We start from the raw sequence: 18,177 nt of genomic DNA, 5'->3' as shown, positions 1-18,177 counted from the left end.
AGTAGTGAAATTTTTCATCAACCAGGGCCTATTGCCCAGTATCACCGTACAGAAAGTCGTGTGTCTAACTAACCAGAACCTCGTGAAGCGTCGCCTGCGAGACAGCCAGAGAGCGTAACGTGTCCTTAAAAATCCTCAGACATCCGGGGGCGATCCATTTCGAGATACGATCGTCTCTCGCGGCTATCGATTTAACTGGAAACCGGGACTAAAAGAATCCAAAGAAAATCGTTCCCGCGAGAGAGAACTCGTCGCGTGCTTCTTTATTGAAAACTATAACAACCGAGACGGATGAGAGGCGACTGTAACAACCGCAGGGGGAGGAAGTCAAGCCTGGTGTGAGAAGGTAGGCAAACTTCGGTTGTTCACGGGCGCATATGAAACTGGCCTTAATCACCAACGGCGGAGGTATGGACGTAGAAAAAAGGAAGAAGCGGCGTGAAGGAGGGGGGGGGCGGATCGTTGGAAGGGGAGGAAAAAGAACGAACTCGGATGCCTCGCACTTAGCATAATGTTCACCGCGCCTGTCATTATCCTGAACCGCTAACATGCCAACCTAACACCCCCCTCCGGATCCGGTAGACACGCGAAGACGTGCCAACAGACGTTAGTTAACTTGGCATCACGCAGCTACCAGGGTACCAACGGACTCGCCCAGAATATTGATCGGGCCGAGCGTGATCCTGCTTGAATTAACACCATCTTATCCTGGTTGGACCGGCGCGGTGGCCTAACCCAGACCTTGACAACATATGTCAAGGTCATCGGTCATTTTACTTATTAATACTACTAAAGTACGATATTAAACTTTGTTTGTAATAATAACTTTTTTACAAATTACAAGCTCCAACTAAAACCTTCACAATATTACTTAGGGTGATGATCTTGACAATATATTAAAAAATCATCGAAATCAGAGGCAGCTTTTTGTAATATTTAAAACCCTTATTGTAAATATTTACCTCATCGAGTAGTTTCTCCAGAATAAATTATTGAAAAAATCCAAGTAGTAGGGGGCCAAATGAAATCGGTCGTAGAAATATGTATAAGAAGAATTTCATTTATCCGGCGGCGTTACACGAGGCCCCAGTTTCCAAGACCGCGTAGCCACACGGTGGTCCCACCGATTCACCCGGTAGCGATTCGTACAAAGGGACCGGCACCTTCGGTGCTCTCTCTGGCTCTCTAACGAGAAGATTAGACCTAACGGCGTTTGGTATCCCATAAATCGGCGGCGCCGCGAGCATTAACCACGGAAAGAAACGAAGCGATTTATGGCTGTGTGCCGTCGCGTAAATTCATTCTCGCGGAAATATCTTTCCCCTACGTTTAGCCGGTCGGCCTCTCTGTCACTGATGTATTTCTGAATGAGGAATCGTGAGATCGTGTCCCAGGATACGGCCGGACGAAGGTTATTTCGTAAGAGCTTTCGGTTGTTGTACCCGTTTCAGACCCATCGCCGACCTTGGCCACGGATTAACACGCTTTGAAGAGACCATAGATGTGCGGGAACGTTGAAAATTCCCTTGTTTCCCCTGTTTCACATCACGGAAAACTAGTTCGGGACCCTCGGATTAGCATAAAAGATTCATCTAAATCCGGGTAAACGGGAACACGAGACGTTTCGATCTTGCTTTCCAATGCAAAGTATCGGGTTGTAGCAATTAACGATTTTTTCTAAGCTACAGCGATCAAAAAAGGAGATCAGTTTTTTCGATTGTTTTTCCTTCTTTCTCGGGAACACTAGGTTTACGGACATTTTTTATATGCTTATCTCTACGGACACGCGTCAACGAAACCGCAGATTTAAACAAAAAAAAAAAACTTATTTTAATTAATACTCAATTTACGATCGCGTCAAATTGACGTGTATCCGTAGGTATAGGTATACCACACAGAGAATTTCGAGATTAGAAGGCATTCGAAATGCGTCAAAATGACGAGTCCCGTAAACCTAGTGTTAACTCGATGTTTCGGAGATTTCATAGGTCATTCTGTAACTATATTTTTGTATTTCTGTAGGGATGAAATGATACACTGAGGGATAGAAGCAGAATGCTTGGAAATCTGCTTTGAATTCATAAGTGATTATGCAGATGATTTACTTTTGTAAATATCAATTTCTCGTACGTCTGCAAAGTTACTGTAATTCATTCGGTACCACAAACTGGACATGAAAAGATGAAATATGAAGTTATGGTTTCTTTAGACAGTTGAAACTGAACAACCTGTATTTTAACGCGACAGCACGCTATGAATTTAATTCGCAATTATGCGATAAATGAAAAGAAGAGAACCAGCTTTGATATAATCGAAAACTTGCAGCGAAAATCTAACATAAACTGCAGTTAAAGAATCTTGTGAAAAGATTAATTCACAAATCACATGTAGGTAACTTACAATATACACAGAATCTCCGAATAAATGCTTAAAATATTAGAATAAGAAATCAAAATTATCCATACGTAATATCCTACCTGCTTTTAATCTACAATAAGTGAAAGTACGTGATTTCGATAAAAGGACACAAACAAAAAGTAGCAACTCAATTTGTTTTTATATAAACGCAGAGACTTATGGAGACGTAATTACACGAATAACGGTTAATCCTATAACGCCGAGTGTGACATTTACGTAACGTTTTGTTAAGTATGTATAACGTATGTTGGATGCTGGAATGACTGGGCGTGTAGAAGCGGGTATAGGCCGCTGAATTAGCTACTCGAATCCTTCTTTATCACTACGCAATTTTCCACTGTCTTTATTCGCTTTTTACTTTCTTATTCAGCTCACGTCTCGTGGTACAATAATGAACGCACATGACTCACTCGCACTTATATCACATATTCTTATCGCACGCCATCTAATTACCTATTACGCACCCATACCACCGAAGTATAGTTGGCGCAGAATATTAGCATTTCTTAACAATTTTTATTTTAAAAACTTGCTCCTGATTTGCTCTCTCGGAATCTAAAATTGCTCCCATCGCAAATATTATATTTAATGAGATATTCGTAAATAAAAAATCAGAAATTTATCTGCAGAATAGATAATAAATGGTCTTTTTACAAAAATATTATGCTACCAAAAAATTGCTCCTGATCTGTTTTATAATATTCAATGGTCAGATATCTTAACAACTTATTAACAAGGAACAATTGAAATAATGTTGCTGCATACATGTAGGTAGATTATGACGTCGTACATGACAGTTGTGTTAGTTCCACTTATAGCTTTGAATATATGTACATTTATATAGAAATTATAATACAATACAGTAAGTGTAATAAATATAATGTAATGTATTATAAGATTGTTATTTGCCAATTTAAAAGAAATCGCGGCTATGTATAATTATTCAAACTAGACGGCGGATATGATGTGTACAAATTAAAACAATTAAAGTAGAAAAACTTTTTAAAAATGAGTAAACACAATACATATCTCCTTTTCATATGTAATGTTAAAAATGTAATATTGTAGGTGTAATCGTAAATACGAAATATAACCTCAAATTAACTTTTATTATACAGGTATATAAATTATTTGTGATTACCAAAAAATAGGTGGTAGAAAAGAACATAATCTATATGAACCTTCGGGGTTCAGTAGGAAAAAGAATGAAAAAAGTGAAAATGTAGCGTTTTGCAGGGTGCAACCGTGACATTGGAAATACAACTGAGAAGAGATTAGAACCTCATAAATGAGTCTGCAATAAAAAAAAATGAAGATTTTTCAATCAAGTAAATAAATATGTTTATGATAAGATTAATAACAATACATCTGATGTAAGTATGGTAAGGTGCAGTACAGTATGTACAGATAAGACTGAAGACGTTTATAAAAAGAACATTAATATCAATAAATTTGAAGCTATCAGTAGTAATGAAATTAATTGTTTTACTACTTCTAGAAAAGGTTTTTGGCCACTTGTAAGATGTAACATTGACCACGGCCACAACAGTTTTCCTATTAACCGTTGAATTTTTCCACCCATTAATTAATAATACTTCATCTTGTGGTTCATCTTCGCTTGTAGAATTAATAAGTTCATCATATTACGAATCCAAAATTGTTGTTGCCAGTGCCTTCCTTGTAGGAGGCTGATATTGATCATTCAGTGCATTAATAAATGCTTTAAAATGTTCTGAATCAATTACGGTAAAAGGGATATTACATAAAAACGAAATGTTCAAGTAACTGATCAATCTTACTTCGTCCTAAATAAAAATAAACTTTTTATTAACATAATTTTCAATCTAAACAAATTATATTTATTATTCTATACCAAGTTTTAGGAACCTTTTAAGATCCATTTTTCATCAATGTAACCGAATTTAATTTAATTGTTTTTAATCAGAATTATAATTGTTAATAAATTGATACTTCTTTATAACCAATACGAAAAACGTTTTATAGGTTAGAAACACTTTATAGATATTTTCATTCCAGATACACGACATTTACGACATTTAAGACACGTGTCACGTAGAAAATAAAAAATTCGCCTATTTACCCATCTCTGCCTATAAGGCCTATAGGTGGATTGTGGAACCAACACAACTGTCATGTATGGCGTTGGCTAGCAATCGCAGCGCGTAGCCAACGTTACCGCGGGACTCGGCTGACTCGCACTCTGATTGGTCGAGATTTTTCGTTAATATCTCGTTAACAAAGCCTCGGATAACATTTTGGTAAGGACAAACTTGTTTCAAATCACCGCACGAGTCTCCCATTTCCGGGTCCTCCAACATTTTTGTTACACCCAGTATAATACATAAAATACTTAGATGGTTTATGGAGTTTATATTTTTTGTGTATATATATTTTTTGATACTTTTGGTTGAATATTTATCGATCATTTTAGCGGCGAGTAGTTAAAATTAACGGTACTGAAGAAATAACTTCTGAAAAAGGAACGGATTCTTAACATGGAAACTCATGCGCTATAGGGTTAAATCAACGGCAGCAATTTCATTTCTATAATTTCACACTAAATGGGCGGTGCTCTCGATAAAAAAAAAGAGCAACCATCCTGTTTGCGTATCCGCCAGACATCTACAAGCTGCTTCGTGGCGGTTAATCTTGATAGGTAACAGGAAGCGGCTATTACAAGTGCAAACCATTGTAAAAACGATTTATCAGGAAAGAAAAAGGAAGCTGATTTACGGCCAGATGGAGATTCGCGAGAAGACGCCGTATCCGATTACGGTGGTGGCGCTTATGGAAATGCGTCGAACGGTAAGACTACCGGCGATCCTTTAAGGTGATTTTGCACGCCTATACGTTCCTGTATGTACATGCCGCCCAAATGATTCTTGCCGTTCAGAAACCGGCGGTTTGTGGTCAAACGGCACGAATCATTGTAACGGTGTACACATCCGGCTAGACTTAAGAACGACTGACCCTTGTAACCGCATTGATACGGATAATGATGATTGTATAGTGTAATAACATTGTCGAGCTCGATGGTAATTCGGTATTTGCATTCTTGTATCGACTGACTATCTCAGTGATGTATCTCATGAAGAAGTTAAACTGCTTTTCCTACAACTAATGAATAGTAAACTATAATTCGTTCCAACGATGAATCCTTTAACCTTCGCTAGGCAACGACCCAAGTAAAATTTCACTTTTCTCGGACCTCCCTTTGCTTTTTTTATTTTTATGGAGAAACGTTTGAAACTTTTGACTTAACGATTGATTGTATATAATGTAACAGAGACTTTGATAAATATCCCAGAATATTTTACACGACCCAGTTTGCCTACGGAGGATTAATATTACATAATCGACTGCGAATATTCATACAAATTCACATTTTTATAATTAAAAAAAAATGAAATGTAAATACTAACATTTCATAATTGCGGGATATACAGGGCGTCCCAAAATAGTTGTAAGTCGTTGAAAGAGGTGAGTTAAAACAAGTCTTTCCTTAAAGAAAAAGTTGTTTCAAATCACTCCAGAAATCGCCCCTTTCAAGAACGTACACCAATTTTGGGACATCTTGTACAATTCGAATCGTGAGCAAGACAAATTTGAAAATGTAAAACAGTGTTAACGTGAAACTTGTTATCAATACCTGGCTCGTTCTATGCTTCAATAGTCCAAAATGAGAGATCAATACAAAACCGCACTAACTAAAACCTAAATTGTAGAGCCAGACCTCGTGAGTTCGTGGTCCCGATTGCCTGACACCTCTTTTCTTGGGATAATCTTGTAATTACGAATATTAACCCTCTGTATTGGAATTCCATATTTCAGACGTCGTACTTTATTATTTAATGTAAAACACGTCTCACAAGAGGAGGGGGGGTCGTTGGTCTTAGAGCCCTATTTTTCTTTGTAACTTTGCAGACGAGGAGGGGGTCTCAAATTACTAACCGTGCTGCATTAAGTTTCAGCGGAAATTAGTATTTAGGGTAGGAATATACCCCTTGTATACATAGCGGAGTAAACAACATTTAAAACTTCTTGGCTTTTAAAAATTTTCTACCCTTTTAACTATGTTTAAATAAAATGAATAAACTCAATAGCCGAAATATCTTTCTGCGTATGCTATTTCTTTGACACGATCCTATAAATAAAAGTCTATTGGAGTAAAGTCCAGTGATCTTGCCGGCCAGCATATAAGGTGGTCCACGCAACTTGTACACCTTACATAACTTCTAATGTATGCATTGTATGATCAAATTTTTTATATAAAAGTTGCATGGTTTGGAGGTATACATTATGTATTTGTCATTTTAACAATTTCTTACTGTTCAAAATCCTGTCACTTTACGACTCTTAAAATTAAATTGGCCCTATATGTAGCGATCTTATTGTAGGAATAGAGAAACAATAGAATAAATAAATTTCTTTGGTAACCAAAAAATATAATCAAAAAGTAAACTTTGGTTTGTATGAAATTCGTCTGAACAGTAGAACAGTAGGTACACTTGGGGATGGAGTCATGTGAACCACACGAACCATGATGTATATGTATAAAGATTCCAAAAGCCACGTGTTGTCCAATCTTCATTGAAAAGAACGGCAACATCTTGTAGTAATGCAAAGACGTTGGAATTCTTCCCTTGTTCGTCGACATCCACCGTATCGCATTATTTCAACGATCACGCTGCACAAAATAAGGAAAAAGGGTCCAAGGAATTGTGTATGCACTCGTCTACGAGAATAACTCATAATCAGTTCCCCTGGAACGCGGCTCGCGCGTTCCAACAATTTCGCGTCCCGAGAATGAACGATTCAATCTGCGCCGGGGCGAGATCGCAAATTCATGTCGTTACACGACTCTGGCCGCGCGCGCGCGCGCATATCTTTTAGGGCTTAACCGCGGCTTACGTCGCGAAATAACGCGTATTCGCCTCGGTGTAGGTGAGCAGGTAGGTGGGAGGAGAGTAATCGACCAGAAAGTGGGCGTACTGGGCTCCCACGATGGAAGCCAACAAAAGGGCCTCGCCCTTCTAGAAATTCGACAATCTTTCATAGTCGTGTCCTTATGGTATATTGGTAGTTCCACCTCTATAGGTCGGGCAGGCAATCGTTGTATTGTAGCCACAATGTTTTAAAACAGCCGTCTGACCGTGGACAACTAATATTTCGTCCCGAAAGTGTATAAATCATTGAGAACAAGTAAGACCATCAAAGATTACGACTTGTTTTTAATTTCTATATAAATTTATATAGAATTTAATTAAAACTTATATAGAAATTAATGTGAAAGTCAAACGAAAATCATAAATAAAATATTTAAATATTTATTTATAATTTTCACTTCACTTTTATATTAAATTATTATTTAATATTAACATTTATAATTATTATATTGGTACATATATAAAATTAATCAGATTCGTCGGAAGGATTATTCGTACCACTGTTAATACACTGTGAGGCATAACTAAAAAACAATCCTAAAATGTTCAATTTTTACATATTGTGGTTAGAATAACAACGAACCAAGTATGTCAAAGGATAGATTATATTCCCTAGATAAAAAGTGGTTCGTTTTTGTTTTAACCACACACATAAGGATTGAACATTTTGGAGTGGTTTTATAGTTATGTCATACAGTGCATAAGTGCTCTTAGATATTATCCACATGTTTCGTTTTTTGTTTTTGTCGATAATCTCAAATGTTCAATAACAGACTATGATAGTCTGCAAACTATCCACGGACTGTTATCAAGCTTCAAAATTAAATACAAAAGAAAGTTGCAAAAGGTAGTACATGATTTTTATAAAACACGGAAGAACTAAATCCTAACTACACGATAACGGTAAAGGTTTAACCAGTTTTTACCAATTCATATTGTTCTACTCAATGAATTGAGATACACGCGGTTAAAACGTGTAACTCTTTGCGAGAAGAAATGTTAACCGCCAAGTGGTATTCTTAAAGACGATAGAAATGACAGATTTCTATGTACATATCACTGTATTTAAACAATTTCCATAGGTAAATGGTACATTCTAATGAAGGATCTGTAAGGATTTAGAAAGTTACAAAAACCGAGTATTAATTAATACAAAATGATCAAAATTATAGGTTTTTCGCCATCCGGCGGTTGTTTTAAAACACTATACGCGACGTGCAAAATTTCAATTGCTACATGTCGACGTGAGAGTACCTACCAAACTCCACAATTTGTCTCGAGAGTGATTTTCACATGTGTGTCTACTTCAGAGTGAACTATCGTACATAATCTATTGAATATAAAAGCGACAATTAATTAATCTATTGAATATAAAAGCGAAAAAATTTTGCTCTCCGGTTTGTGTTTACTAGTAAAGTTAACTTTTAATAGAAAATCTCAAGAGAGATGATACTTAATTATACTCGTGACGCATGTGTATAATTCTCCAAACAAGTTCTCACGCATATTTCCACTGAAGTATTAATCTCTGGTGAATAATTATCGTTTAACTATATAAGGTGTTAAAAAGCATATAGGGTGGATTCTACATGCCCAACTAACTCGAAAATGAAAAATGATGAAATTGCGTTAGAGGCTTCGTTTCCGAGTTATTAATTGTTGAAAATACGGGCAAAGTAGGTATACGCGTGAAATGGGTCTAGTGCAGGGGTCGGAAACTGCGGCTCCCGAGCCAAATGCGGCTCTTTGGGTACCTACTTACATGTGCCTCTGAAGTACAATTAAAAATGAAAATACAATCAATGAGAGCAATTTTTCTAAGATTTCTTCTTCATTTAATAAAGATATAATTAATATTAGAACTTGTTATAATGTTACTTTAAATTTTCCTTATTTATAAAAATATATTTATAGCTCTGAAATAATTTTTAAATTGTTGTAAGGGACAGATTTGGCTCTTCCGTCTTAAAAGTTTACCGACCCCTGGTCTAGTGCAATCGGTTATACTACTCGAACAGCTGATACATGGACCCGATCCATGAACTAGTGGAATTAAGAATGAAAAAAAATGAAATGAATAGAACAAATTCGTGAAACAGGTGAAGGACACGCCTCTCAAATAGAGTAACCCATCGCATCAGACCTATTTCACCCATATTGTCAATAATCAATTACTCGGAAACGATGCCTGAAACGCAATTTCGTCATTCTTGATTTTTGTCTTACAAGGGAAGGCACGAAAGTGCCCCCCTCCGATTTTGATGAAACTTCGTATGTCTGTTAAGCAGTCAAAAATAAGGGATACGTATTTTTTTATCGGCTGAGACGCGATTTTAAGCGGTGAAACCACCCCTCAAAGTTTTGATCCGAAATTTTTTTGTTATAAACAAATTATATTTTGGACAATTTGTTAGCACCATATTATTCTACATAAAAAAAACTGCGAACCTCGTCCATCAGAAGTTTCATGTATCTCCTCTGGTTTTCGAGATAGTATTTTCGGGTCGAAACTTCGAGGGGTGGTTTCACCTCTTAAAGTCGCGTCTCAGCCGATAAAAAAAATACGTATCCCTTATTTTTGACTGCTTAACAGACATACGTAGTTTCATCAAAATCTGAGGGGGACATTTCCGTGCCTTCTCTTGTTAGTTCGGCTTGTAGATCTGTCCCCTAAAAGTGACCAGCATTTTTATTAACACCCTGTAGACGTAACAGCTACTCGAGAACAATAACTGAGGGAGAACTGTTCTTAAATCCGTGTCCTATAGCGAGGTCTACTTTCATGAGTACTAAGCTCAAGTCGTTGCGAAGTATGAGTTTACGAAATTAGCTATACTAACCATATTTTTATAAAACATCCTACGTATAACACCAAGTAAATAAACCGTCATTTCAAACGTAACTGATTGCGGGCTAAACAAAAGAAACTATGTTTTCGCCCAGAGGGCAAAAATGCATTCAGTTCGATCGATACTTTATACTTGCATAGTCATTTTAATCATACGATTATAAACCTCGACATGGATAAAGAAAGTACATATGTGAATTTCACGCTACACACTTACAGATTTACTTCAGGCGTGACATTAACAAGATTGCGTACAAAAGTTTCTTGTTCAAGAAAATCTGAATGATACGCACCAGAAACATGATATACTCACTTGTAATTTAATTTTGATGTAAAACTTCAATGTATGGGGTAAAGAAGGTGATTTAATTTAATACCATGTAAACAAAAAGTAGAGGAGGTGATCTAAATATGGGCTAGCACTTTTACTGCTGGATTTATTCCCAACCTCTTGAAGATTTTTAAAACGTAACACTTTAGTGTATCTAAAACATGTTTGCCTTATGATGTGGTGTTAATAGAAGCTTCTTTTTTTCTTGAGTAATAGTTTCACACTATTCCCGCTAGCCTGAATTGCCTAACGGTGACCCTATACTTTCTACTAGCCCATGTTTAGACTCTAGCATGTATTTGGAACACCTCCTCTACTTTAATTTGATATTAAAAATCAATTGGAAAATGCAACATGAAAGCATTCCCTATCAGAATTAATTAAAACAGTTACCGAATGCAAAGTAGAAAAATATTTTGTAATTATGGAAAGCCCTGAATAAATACTACCTACAGACTATTAAAGCTGAATAGACTATATTTATAATAGAATGAGGCAGAAATTATTGTCTTCGTATTTATTACACATATGCTATCTTGTGTTTAATGTAATTGAATTCCTAGGAATTGCATTTCTCAGAACTTTCCTTATTTTCTTACTTCAAAAGTGTTTTGATTTAAAAAGAATGGAAGAAAAAAAGAGAAAAAAGTTCTCCAAGTCGCGTCTTTTAAAATCATTCAGGTGACTTCACTTTTGATATAACGAAAAGATTTTTTTGATTCTTTTCCTTTTTAGGTAACGAGAAGATAGATACATTTTCGATAGTTATATCATTACACATGGTGTTCAGATAGCCTTACAAACGCACTATACTTAGTTAGTAATATTCTAATACTATACATAAAAATGTTCTATATATTACGTAAAGTATATTGGGTTGGTCAAAAATTAATATCGGATTTCTGCGGTAGATAATGCTTTTTTTATTTGACTACAAAGCACTGCTCCTAAATTAATAAACGTACACACCTTCGAAATCATTGTGTATTTTAAAAAGAAAATCATTTTAGAATTAGGTCAAATTTTCTTGCATTGACCTTGTTTTGAAAATTGGTGACGAGAAGGTGTACTTTCCAGCATTATGCTTTTTTTTAATTTTCGTTCGTTCACAGCACCATCAACATGTACATATTGTACATACGAAATCTATTCTGTCGTTCGTGTCGTTGTGCCTGTCTCCGGAAATAAAAAAGTATAATTGCTCGAAAGTGCATCTTCTCATCACTCTTTTTTAAAACACAGTTAATGCGAGAAAAAACCCAATCATATTGTTTTTCTTTAACCCTCGATTGTCACATTCTTTTTCGAACGTAGTTGTCACACTGGGTCAATTCAACCTAAGCCAATTTGATAAAGTTTGAACATTGTAGAATATATTTTGATTGTAAAAAATTAACATTCAAAGTATCATCTTAAACAAAATTCATGAAATAAAGTTCCAACAAAAAGTTTTTTTAGGATACATGAAAGTACTACTACATGGCGCCAATAGTATCGTTTTTAATGTTACCTCAAAGATATTTTATTTCAAAGTCAAATTTAGAACTATTTCGACCCTGTGTAACAACCGAAGAATAAACGACGCGTTCAAATGTTAATACTTTATTAGTTAGGGGCAGAGTTGGGCAAAATGTAATCTAAATTGCAAGGCAATTGCGGGACAATTACAATTACAATGACATTGTAATTTTTATTGTAAATTTAGTATAGTTAATTACAATGTAATTTTAATTGTAGTTGTCCCACAATTACATTGTAATTGTGATTTGGATTTTATAATTGCTAATTATATTATATTTTGCCCAACTCTGATTCCGAGCAGTGTCTTGTATTGGGATAACAAAAAAACGCATCATCCACTGCAGAAATCCGACATTACCGTTCGGTCACACCCAATAGAATATGACGATCGTCACGTGGAACACCCTGTATAGCGAAGTGCCTGCTCGAAGGCGCAACGGCGACACGTAAATTTGAAATAACAAATTGACGTTTAACTCTTTCGCCCATTCTGATGTGCAGCACGACGATGAGACACAAAAGGCAGTAAAGCTGACGACGCGAGAACGGAGATTTATAAAATTTGCATCGGTGGAATATGACGGGCAACTGTACATGACGCCCCAGGACTTCCTCGACAGTGTTGTTGAACCCGAACCGAGACGTGAGTATTAAATAAACTTGCAAGAGCAGCAATACCGGCGCGTCGGTCCACGATAATAACTCGCTTTGTCTTTGGCAACGAATGCCCTCATAATTTGAAGGAACGTTTATTAATGACGAGCATTACGGGTACGATCTCGAAAAGCAAATGTAAAAGGCCCGGCAGGATGGACAACCGTCATTATAATTCCTGATGTCTAGGACCTGCGGATTTTATGCAGTTGTGTAGCGTGTACAAGTTATGCGGAACACAATGGCAAGAGAAAGTTGATGAATTTTAATCACATTCTCGTATTAGCGCCTCTGTAAATAATGCCCGGATCGATAAAACACATTAACTCTTTTTCAGATTCGTTCAGAGACTTCTACCGAAACGTAAAATACCGGTATTATATATCGAATGTTAATTCGACATATATTTCAATAATTCTCGATACCAAATAGCAGGAGGTCCTTCCGTACGTCACTTTTTTCCCTAGTGGAAGCCGAGTTTGCTTCCAAGTGTACCTTCGCCCCATATAATCCTATATAAACCCTACCCTTGTAGAAATCGAAAAAATACCGGTATTTATTTAGGTTTTCGGTAATATATAAAATTCGGTTTCGGTATAGCTTTGATGGCATAATACCGGTATCAATATCATACCGGTTTAAGTCTCTAGATTCGTGTAGAAAAAAACTCCGAAACTCTTTCTTCGATGCCATATGTTCCCTTGTATAGAATCGTTGTGTGATAAAAAAAAAAGCAATTAAATAATTACAAACTACATTGAAAAGAACGATGTTATTATTACCTCTTAATAGTATTGGGTTGGCCGAGAAGTAATGTCTAGACTGCGGATTTTTATGCAAAATGATATTTTCTAAAGCAATTCATGCAGAAAAGAGCAAATGTAGGAATTTCTTTCTTTTCTCAAGTATCATATTCAGTTCCGAATAAACCAAAAAACTTATTGGATCTGATGAATGTTTTGTCTTTTATTGTATTTTACAGACCTCTATAGACTATAAATGCATAAAATTCGCAGTCTAGTAAAATCAGATTACTGTAATAGATGATGTTAGTTTTGTTTTTCAGTAAAAGAAACAATGTCGTTATAACTCCTTAGTAGTAGGTATAGGAGTGGCCGAAAAGTAATATCAGATTTCTACAGTAGATGATGCTGTTTTTGTTTGTCAATACAAAACATTGCTCTAAACTAATAAAATATATACATATTCTGAAAGATGACACTTCAACGAACGGATTAAAAGATAATCACGATTGGGTTAAATTTTCTTGAATTGATCTTGTTTTGAAAATGAGTGACGGGATGGTGTATTTTCGAGAAATTATGCTTTTTTATTTCTGAAAGGAAAAAAATGCGATACAAAGAACAAAACATGATTTTCTATACAGTCGATGGTGTTGTAGACGAATGAAAATAAAAAACATCATAATTGCTCGAAAATACACCTTCCCGTCACTCATTTTCACAACAAGATCAATTGAAGAAGGTTAAACCGAATTGTAATGATTATTTTTAACCCTAGGACGGTTGCCTGGGTCCTTCTGAACCCGAGTTCTTAAAAGCCCCATCTAAATCATCAACTTATAAATCTAATTTAAGCTAGGAGGTGTTCAGATTAGGTTATATAGACAATCAGGTCTTCTTAAGTAATTGTCATCGAAAATATTTTTACAAAGAAAGAAGCATTAGTCTGTAGGAATATTAAAAACCTCTATATATGTATATATGTATATATTTTATTAGTGGGGAGTAGTGCTTTATATTGAAATAAAAAAAAGCATCATAGGTATGTATATTGCAGACATCCGACATTGCTTTTTGACCAACCCAATACAACAGCGTAGGTTATACTAAATTTACTCATCGCAATTGTTCAAACATTAGCAATGTCATGTAATATCACCCAGTATAAAGAAAACGATAAACATTTTTAAAGATATATTTCTTAAAAAAGATACTTATATCTTATTTAAATATTCCTCTGGTTCTACAGTTGACGGTCTCGACTCGTTCAATGTAATATAAATACTACCACACAGAAATATTCAATATTTTATTCTACCCATTCTGCGCAGCATACGCAATCCCACATAAAAAGCGGAAATTCCGAATAAACGTTTTCACGGTTCTTTGAAACGCAGGGGTCCTAGTACAAACTGGGAATGACACCGTAATGAAATCACGGTTCCCTTGATCAACCACTCTCGAAAAACGTAAATAAATGAATTTCTGTGATGTTTCAGCGAGGCTGAAGAGACGTGTGTTAGGTGACATGGAGCTCGAAGTGATGAGAAATTCCGTCCCTTCGCTGCGCCATGGAAATCCACACATGTTCAGGAACCTTCGTGACAAAGGTGAGCAATCGAAATATTTTCATTTGTCGGAATTAATTTTTAAATGTTAAAAGAATTCATCTATCACTCACAAAGGCGTCGGAAAACGTATAACATTTCAGTCTCATTATTGTTTAAATTTTACGAAACTTCGGATAATTTTAGGTTTAACGCCTTGCGTGTCATATTTTCGTGAAACATGATTACCGTACATAAAACGTGTGTAAACTAAATAGAACCGTGTAAAATGAACAAATATTATTATGTCTTCTCGACTCTTTATATATTTAAAAACAATAATATACCTCTTAATGTACATTTTTTGTAGTATTTTGTAAAGCATTCTCCAATGTGAAGACATAGCTTTGTAAAATATTCCTTGCATCTCTTTAACTTGTCGATACAATCTAATGAGCGGTCAGAATGAGTTAGGAGTCTTGTGTGCATGGAGCTAGCAATTAATATTTCAGCCCTAATGAGTATAGTTTAACAGTCTCTGACTAGTTGTGATATATGTCCAGTGCTTTCTTATCATTCTTACGATTTGTGTAATATGTTTGCTTACCACGCATTGAAATCACCGAACCGACATTCTTAACGCTTCGTTGACCACTGATATGTTTGTAGTGATTTGCAATTGTAATTGTATAAGGTATTGCTGAACTGATATAGAGTTCTAAAACTAACGATAGGTGTCCATAGAAATGTTTTCTTTTATTTTTATATTATTTCGAACATGCAGACGTCTTCGTGGTTGCCTTTATTGTCACTTTTATCGTTTTTTCTACAAGATATATTCATCCCTGTAGTTTGCATTGCTATGAAACACCTTGTATATCCATTAGTTTCTTAAACATGTAAATTTTAACATTCAGTATTTTGTATTAAAAATGAGTAGAGACACATTTTTATGCAAATAATTAGAAATTCAAGGTTAGTTACAATTGGTCCCAGAAACAAGAAAATCCAGTAAAATTTATAATATTGTCTCTTTTGCTAATGCATTCTACGCTATTCGATCGTCCACTACTTTGCATTTAATCGTGTCAATTAGCATTCAATTATCGACACAAAGTGAACCGCGTAAAAGGTAGTACTTATACAGGGTGTCTGACAATTTTCCGACCGCATTTTTTCTGGTCAAAGAAAATGAAAAACAGTTTCGAATGTCATAGGTCAAGGACTATAGTATTATTACTTGTGAAATCGTACGTAAGATTATATATCACTGAATGGTATAAGGTACACACTAGGTTACGATCTTCCTTTATTAAATTCCCGATATTTATTAAATTCCTTTATTAAATTCCCGATGTTTATGGAACTCCTTTATTAAATTCCCATATATTTATTTTTTAATAGAGTACTAGATATACATACAGTGAAACTCCATTTATACGAATGAAATTGTAACACAGTGGATGAAGAAACCTCGATGAATGCGACAAAAGCAACGGTGTTATTCCCACCACTAGGGCAGTCCCCCTGTGGAACTAATAAAAAAAGAGTAAACAAAAGCAAAGCAGAAGCTCGGCTTTGAGCAAAAAACAAATTTATGAGGGGCTGAAAACCTTTCTGCCTTGCTACGAATGCTCCAAAGTAGTCGAGACCGAGTACGTCGCATTCTTCCAATCTTTATCTAATTCCAATCTTTCGAACGGCAGTATTATATGAAAATTACACTATTCACTTCATTTGCCTCCATTTTAGAGATGATTTTTAGTTACCTAGATTTCCAACGTCACATATTACAAGGACACCCTGTATAATACAGAACTTGGACACAGGTTCTCGCTTGAAATTTCCAAGCGATCACAGTTTCTATAAGAGCCGACCGAAGGCCTCGGAGATCAGCAACGGAGCAATTAATCGTGCCACCCTTGCAACGATCGAAATAACAGGGACCGTGTCGTTAACGAGTCCACGTAGTAGCCGTTCGGCCCTCTTCCTGGCTTTTTGCGCGTTCACCGCACGTTTGTCGCGCTAATGGAAATGCAAATAATCGCGCGCGAAGCCAGTTTCACACTTCTCTTTAATAAACGAGCACCGTCGCCCTCGGTATCCCACACTTTCTCTCTCTCTCTCTCTCTCTCTCTCTCTCTCTCTCTCTCTCTCTATCTCTCTCTTTGTTTCTATTCCGAGACCGAGTCGCTTATACGTAAGTCCGCCAGCCAGAATTTCACGGTCGAGACCATACCCAGGCCTAACTTGATTCACTCCGCTTTAAGGACACTTGTTACGATTATGGGACGAAGAGTACAGCACTGGAGGCTACGCAGAAAAGCATCTTGTTGCCTATATCGGTTCGCCACCTATGCGAAACGTATTCGAACCATAACTAGCTGTGTCACTTCCTTATTGCATGAACGAACGGAGTCCCTGGATTCGAATGAGTCATGAGGTTTTATGAATGAAATTTCGCGAGCGAATGGTCCACCTACGATTTACCTTTCAACAGAGGTGTTAAATATATTGCACGCCGTGGAGAAGTAAACGGTACAGTTCCATGTGTAATCTTACACAAATGTTCTTCTATGATTTGAGCGTCATGAAATTGTACTAAACCTGTAATACGTGGCATAAGAACCAATGCTTAGAGTTTGTGGAACAAATTGGTCATGCGTGAAAATGCTTCGTGGAAAAGCCAACGGTAGATGTTCAAGAAACATCAAGAAGGCCTTTGCGTATACGTACCTACATTCTCAAGGTACTACGAAATCAAAAAAATTAGATGACTCTAATTTCACTTGACATAATTTATGGCTGAGAAATCTAACATATGGAGATGAACCAATTAGACGTCAAAGAACCCGAATTTTGAGACTTGAAATCTAAAGTCCACAATTTGTCGGTTTGCTTCCCCCAATCCTCGATTGGTAGGTACTCTTTGAATCTCTCGACTAATTTGTTGAACCTAGACTCGTCCATGTTGGTCCTGTTGATTTTAGATTGCAGTAAATCTGACACAAGATTCTGTAATTTATATCATATTTTCAACTTTTTACAATTGTGTTTCAGCATTCAGACGTTCTGAAATGTGTTCGTTAAATAATTTTCCAGTTTTTTATATATTCAGTACCGTAAGGTGGAGTAACTTTGATTCAGT

At 36.1% G+C, this 18,177-nt stretch overlaps 1 protein-coding gene across 1 annotated transcript in view; it reads left to right on the top strand.

Annotated features, from left to right (window-relative positions):
- LOC107192738 (calcium uptake protein 3, mitochondrial) overlaps window positions 1-18,177 on the top strand; it is a 41,968-nt gene that overhangs the window by 10,802 nt on the left and 12,989 nt on the right. Inside the window, exons 2-3 of the mRNA XM_015582063.1 lie at window positions 12,587-12,728; window positions 14,982-15,092. Of these exons, the coding sequence (XP_015437549.1) occupies window positions 12,587-12,728; window positions 14,982-15,092 (253 nt within the window). The remainder of the gene's footprint in view (window positions 1-12,586; window positions 12,729-14,981; window positions 15,093-18,177) is intronic.

The sequence above is a fragment of the Dufourea novaeangliae genome, unplaced genomic scaffold, assembly GCF_001272555.1.
Source record: "Dufourea novaeangliae isolate 0120121106 unplaced genomic scaffold, ASM127255v1 scaffold376, whole genome shotgun sequence".
Classification (NCBI taxonomy): Eukaryota; Metazoa; Arthropoda; class Insecta; order Hymenoptera; family Halictidae; genus Dufourea; species Dufourea novaeangliae.
The sequence above is the reverse complement of the archived record's forward strand: the minus strand, read 5'-3'. Positions and strand labels throughout refer to the sequence as shown.